We start from the raw sequence: 6,158 nt of genomic DNA, 5'->3' as shown, positions 1-6,158 counted from the left end.
GGGACCGGTCTTCCCCCCACGCACGTGCAGGCCCAGGAGGATCCGTGTGGAGGGGCGCGAACAGGATGCACGTGGGCTTCCAAGGGCGGCTCGGTGCCCCTTGGCCTCAGGGCGCCCGATGGGGCAGCTCGCGCCCACTGGAAAGGGGGAGGAGAAGGGGCAGCAGCTCGGCCCTGTCGTCCAGGGTCAGAGTGGGGAAGCCGGGTGGGGGGCGTTCTGGGGTCAGGTCTCTGCTCTGTCGCTGACGGACTGTGATTAGAACAGATTCCTCCGCCGTGCTGTGTCTCGGCCTCCCCGAGAACCGGGTCGGTCTGGTCTGATGTGGGCGCGTGGGAGGGTTGGGGAGGCGGGGACGGGGCCGAGCCCGCGCGGGGCGATGCCACAGGGGCCGCTCATCTGGGCTCGGGGGAGGGGGGAGCGCGCACCAGCCCGTGACTCGGTTCCTCTAAAACCCGAGGACGGTCCCAGAAGGAGGACCACGTCTCCAGCTCTGCAGACGCTGAGCTCACTGCCTTCGCCATCCGCACACCGTGCCCTCCACACACCGCCCTCAGAGACCAAAGCCATCCGTGTCCCATGCACGCCCGGTGCGCTGGGGCGCTGGGCTGGTGCCGGTGGGGTCTGGCCTGAGCTACGCAGGGCCGGGGGGCGGGGCGGGGCAGCGCCAAGACCCTGGCCCAGCCTCCCCCGGGCCCGAACCGGCAAGGGTGCGGCTTCTCCATCTCGCGCCGGCTCAGGGCCCCGCAGAGCGTCAGCACCCTCGTTAGCTCTTCCAGAGTGGATGCAGCTGGGAGGACTCAGCTCCATAGGTTTTTGTTAGCTTTTTTCTTTGATTGCGCGGGGTCGTTCTTGTGGTTCAGGGTCTCCGTTGCCGCGCGTGTACTTTCTCCAGTTGCAGGGCGCAGGTTTCTTCTTGGAAGCACGGGCTCCTTAGTTGCGAAGCGTGGGCTTAGTTGCCTCGAGGCACGTGGGATCTAGTTCCCCAGCCAGAGAGCGTGAACCTGCGTCCCTTGAATAGTAAGGCGGATCCTTAACCACTGGGCCACTGGGGAAGCCCCTAAGGTAATGACCAACATGTATTTTCTTATAACCCTCTTGTTAATTGCTTGGAGTTGCATTTTATAGCTCTTTTTTTAACCTTTTTTGTTCTCGTGATGTGATGACTTTTTAATGTTTGTACTCCTTTTTCTTTTTGTGTGTGTATTACAGATTGTGGATGCTTTTTTTCAGTTTTAACATTTCTGTTGACGTATAGTTGACTTGCAGTGTGTTAATTTCTGCGGTACAGCAAAGCAGTTCGGTTAATATCTTTTAACATATTCTTTCCATTATAATCATAGAATAGTGACGTTACCCGTGCTATCCAGGACGTTGTTACACTTATCCATTCTCTCTGTATAAAAGCTTACATTTGCCAACCCCAACCTGCCCGCTTGGCAACCATCAGCCTGTTCTCTGTGATTGTTTCATAGTTTCATTTGTGTCATATTTCAGATTCCATATGTAAGTGATATCATATGATACTTGTCTTCCTGAGTTCACATAGTATAATACTCTGGTTACAAATGGCATTATTTCATTCTTTTTCACCCTTAAGCAGCATCCATTGCATATATGGGCCACCTCGTTATTCATTCATCTGTCGATGGACATTTAGGGTCTTTCCATGTCTTGGCTGTTGTGAATAGTGCTGCTGTGAACACAGGCGTGCACGTCTTTTTGAATTCTATAGTTTTCTATGTCCTGGAGTGGAATTGTTGTATGTGTGTGGTGTGCGCCCCCTGGTGGGTGAGGCTGGCCCGAGGTTGCAGCCGGCGTCCTGGAGATCAGGGCCAGGGGCTGGCACCCCGGAGCTGGGCTCTCTGCTGGCCTCGGGTCTACAGGCTGCCTCTAGGTGTGCCCGTGGGTGGGGCTGCGTCCCCCACCCAGTTGTTGTTCGGGAGGCGGTGTCCTAGCACTGAGGCCTGCAGGCTGTTGGGTAGGACCAGCTCTTGGAGGGGGTGCCCCACGGCTGGGTAGAACCAGCATCCACGTGGTTGGAGGGCTCAAGACTGGCTGCTGCCCGCGTCTTTGCCCCCAGGGTGAGCCATAGCTGTCCGCCCCCTGCCTCTCCAGGAGACCTCCCCCAAGACGTGGGAGACCCGGCCAAGCTCCCATCAAGGTATGGCTTTCGCCCCTGGGTCCTGGAGCACAAGAGATTCCGTGTGTGCCCTTTAAGGGTGGTTTTTCCCCCTAGTCCTGTGGAACTCCCAAAATTAAGCCTTGCTGGCCTTAAAAGCCAGATGCTTGGGGGCGTGTCTCCCCCGTGTAGGACCCCGAGCAGGGGGGCCTGGTGTGCGGCTCAGAGGCTCACTCCTGCAGGAGGCATTCTCTGTGATGTCCTTCTTCTCCAGAGTGTGGTCAACCCCTGGGGGTGTGGAGTAGACTATTGCAAGTCCGCCCCTCCCACCTGTCTCACTGGGGTTCCTTCTTTATGTCTTCAGTTGCAGATCTTTCTGGTAGGTCCTGGTCCTTTTCACTGAGGACTGTTCCGCAGAGATGTGACTGTGGTGTGCTCACAGGTCCTTACGCTCTGCCATCCTGGCGCACTCCAGCCTGGCCGGGGAACTCTCTGCACTGACGGACACAGGCCAGCCCCCGCCTGGTAGCCACTGACCGTGTCTGCGGACCACCGTCGGCATCGGTACTGCTAAGGAGTTTCCCTTAGACCGGCTCATTCGTCACCAGTCGCAGGCGGCCGGTGGCTGCTCTGCTCCCCCCGGAAGTGTCAGCCTCCCTCCAGAGCTGCGACCCAACGCCAAGCACACCCCGGCCCCCGAAATGAACCACACCAGACAACCATACTTTTCCAATTATAGCTTTTTCTTTTTTCTTTTTTTTCTTTTTTCTTTTTATGAAAAAGATCACACAGAATTCGCCAACAAACAAAATTCCAAAAGAAACTTAAAAAAACAAGGAAAACAACAATTCCCCCAAAAAAACAAAACCGAAGTCTGGCTTTTCCTTCCCTTAAGATTGTCTGGACGAGGCCTCCCGTCCCCTGGAAGGCGCGGGGGGCTGCTAAGTGCTTTCGTGGGCTGAGCGGGGCCATCTCTCCGCTCAGCCTCTGCTCTCCCTAGGTCCTTCTCCATCGTGGGGGCAAGTACAGTACACCTGGGCCGGGGGGTGGGCGGGGGGTGTGCTTGGGACAGGAGCGGGGCCCGTGAAGCGGGGTGCTAGACACTCACAATCTAACAGGAAATAAAAAATAATATTCTGCACGTCAGAATGTGTTCGCTTTTTTTTTTATAATTTCGTAGCTATTTTTTCACAGTTTTAAAAAGTTTATATTTATATATATTTATATATATTTATCTTTATATATATAATTAAAAAGTTGACTCCATTTAAAGGCGTATGATACAGGGGAGAGTCTCTTGGTACAATAAAACTGTACAGGCTAAGAACTGCCGCCTCCCTGCGGGCATGGGGACGAGATTTCAGCACCATGGGGTTGTCTGTAGTGTGAGGGTCTGGACCGGCGGGTGGGCCCTCCCCGGGGCCTCAGGGCATGTAGCCCCCTCCCCCTGGCGCCTGGCCAATGCTGCTGGACCACCCCCCTGCCTGGCTCTGCTCCCCAAGTCCAGGCCATCCTGAGAGGGTGGAGGGTGGAGGCTGGAACCTAGGCAGGCACCCGTGCAGGCCCGGCCGGGTCAGTGAGGCTGGGGGCAGGAGGCCGCCCCGGCCCCACGGTGGGAGGCTCAGGGTGGGCGCTGTGCTGAGGGGGCTGGGCACCAGGAGGACCCACCAGCGGTGGGAACCTCCGAGCAAGCATGAGTTTGGTTGCTCAGACACCCCCTCCCACCAAATCCCCAGCTGGCGTCGGCCTGAGGGTCCCGGGGCCTGGCCTGGCCAAGTGCTTACAAGGTGCTGGGGGGCCCCGAGGGGCCGGCAGAGCCATACCCTGATCGCTCAGTGGGGAGGGGGTCTGGACGTGTGCACATGTGAGCACGCACGTGCATGCATACGGGCACACACATGTACACACTGACGCACTGGGGCGTCCACGGGCACACCTGCATGCACACGACCCGCACACGTGGCCGCCGAGCCCTGGCAGTGGGGCCGGCAGGCCGCCAGCTCAGCAGAGCACGGGCACGCCGTCAGTGGAGAAGATCATGCCCGTGGTGGGCTCGTAGGTGCCCGCCAGGTAGTACAGGCCCTCGCTGTCCTGGTACTTCTTGGTCTTGACCATCTGCTCGTACTGTTCCAGGCCCACCACCAGGCACTTGTGCGATACCGTCTGCACGTCATTCTCATCCACGTGCGAGGACTGGTACAGGGCACGCTGCGGGCACACGGTGGCATCAGGGGCCGCAGGGGAGCCCCGGAGAGAACCCAAAGAAACACGGGGGGCGGAGGACGAAAGCGGCCGTGACCCAGAGAGCCCGTGGGACAGGGATCCAGGCTGAGGCGAAGATAGAGCCCCAGAGACAGACAGATACAGAGACTGAGACATCAAGGGAGGGACAGACGCACCCAGAGACCCAGAGACCGAGGGAGAGCCCCTGGGACAGGGTCACAGACAGGCGGAGACAGACCCAGAGACAGACAGACAGACACAGAGACCGAGACACCGAGGGAGGGACAGACGCACCCAGAGACCGAGGGAGAAGCCAGCAAGGGTGACAGAGACCGGGAGAGGCAGAGATGCAGGGTCGGGAGATGGAGTAGGCGGGGTCACAGGAGGCCCCACCCCCCGCGCTCCTACCTCCATGAAGTCCTTCCTCTGGCTGGAGGCCCGCAGAGAGGCAGGGAGGCCGCGGCCGGACTTCTGGTCCCAGGGCTGTGTGCGCAGACGAGGGGCTGCTGTGAGCCTGGGCCCTGCCTTGCCTGACCCCTGGCCCGTAACCCGGCCCCCAGACCCCAGAGCGGGGCAGCCCGGCCCACCTGGCCCTCGTGGAGGCGCTTGCCCGGGCTGGTCTCCTCGGGGTGGTAGAACCACTTGACGCGGACCACCATGTTGCTGCCCCACGACTCCCACATGCTCTGGATGCGGCCAATGTAGGGCAGGTTGGGGCGGCCGGCCGACAGGAAGACGGCGCAGTCCCCGATGCGGATCATCTCCTTGCCGCGCACGATGGCCTTGTAGAAGAGCTTGCGGGCCTTGCCCTTCATGCCACGGCGCTGTGGGCAGGCGGGGGGCGGGGGGGTCAGGGCGGGTGCGCCACCCCCACCCCAGGCCCTGGGTTCTGCAGGCGCTCCTGATTGGGAGCCCTGGCTCATCCCCGCGGCAGAACAGGGACTTCACATGAACTGAGGCTCTGCGCTGAGAGCCCCGTGGGCGACGATGCAGGTGGCGGGAGGGCCCCGGGGACGCCCCCCGCAGGAGCCACCGCGCTGCAGCCACACCCACTGCTGGGGTTCTGACACCAGCCCATGAGGCAGAGCCGGCCCCTGCTGACCCCCAACTTCCAGACAGGGATGGGGAGGTCGCCTCAGCCCCGTGATCTCCGCTCCACAGGACACAGATTCCACTCGACACACCCAGAGCCCAGCCACTCTCTGGGCAGCCTCAATCTACACACATCACCCGGAGCAGTCTCCGCAGCAGCTGGCCCTACCAGGCGCCAGGGAGGGGGACCTGGGCAGTGTCAACCCCCAGGCAAGGCCGACTGCCCCCCACATAACCCCAAGGAAGCCACTGGCTGAGGTCGGAGCTTGGCCAACAGGATCCAGCCCTGGGCTCGTGGCTGCCAGGCCCCGGCGGGGCTGGATTTCTCTTAATTCTTGCAACACACACTCCCTGACGCCCTCTCAGCACTCCCGCCTCGGCTGGCGCTGGGAGAGACCGGAGTGCAGGCTCCAAGGAGGAAACAGACCACCCATCGGAGCCCAAACTCTGTTCCTGGCAGCCCCGGGACCAGTCACCGCCCCCAGGCCAACGCTGCCCAGAAGCCGGGCCCGCGCAGCTCTGCTCTGCCCTCCAGTGGAGCCCGCGCGCCGTCCCTCCAAACCGACTCCTAAAACCCGCCCTTCCCTTCTCGGATTGGCCACTAGGCGGCGCCAAAGGGTTTTTTGTTTGTTTGTTTGTTTGGGGTTTTTTTTTAATAAACAAGGAAAACCTGCAAGCTTCCTACCTTACCCCGCTGGCCCTTTTCTATTTTTAATTCACTGAG

General features: G+C 60.0%; 1 protein-coding gene across 6 annotated transcripts in view; it reads right to left on the bottom strand.

Annotated features, from left to right (window-relative positions):
- Positions 1 to 2,844: 2,844 nt before the first annotated feature.
- TNRC18 (trinucleotide repeat containing 18) overlaps positions 2,845 to 6,158 on the bottom strand; it is a 79,196-nt gene continuing 75,882 nt past the window's right edge. For all 6 annotated transcript variants that reach the window (XM_070460469.1, XM_070460472.1, XM_070460470.1 and 3 more), the window contains 3 exons: positions 4,930 to 5,166; positions 4,751 to 4,825; positions 2,845 to 4,327 (listed from right to left, as the gene is read on the bottom strand). In XM_070460469.1, coding sequence (XP_070316570.1) covers positions 4,121 to 4,327; positions 4,751 to 4,825; positions 4,930 to 5,166 — 519 coding nt within the window. In that variant the 3' untranslated portion in view covers positions 2,845 to 4,120. The remainder of the gene's footprint in view (positions 4,328 to 4,750; positions 4,826 to 4,929; positions 5,167 to 6,158) is intronic.

Source organism: Odocoileus virginianus, chromosome 33, assembly GCF_023699985.2.
Source record: "Odocoileus virginianus isolate 20LAN1187 ecotype Illinois chromosome 33, Ovbor_1.2, whole genome shotgun sequence".
NCBI lineage: Eukaryota > Metazoa > Chordata > Mammalia > Artiodactyla > Cervidae > Odocoileus > Odocoileus virginianus.
Note: the sequence above shows the minus strand (reverse complement) of the source record. Positions and strands in the feature narration are given on the sequence as shown.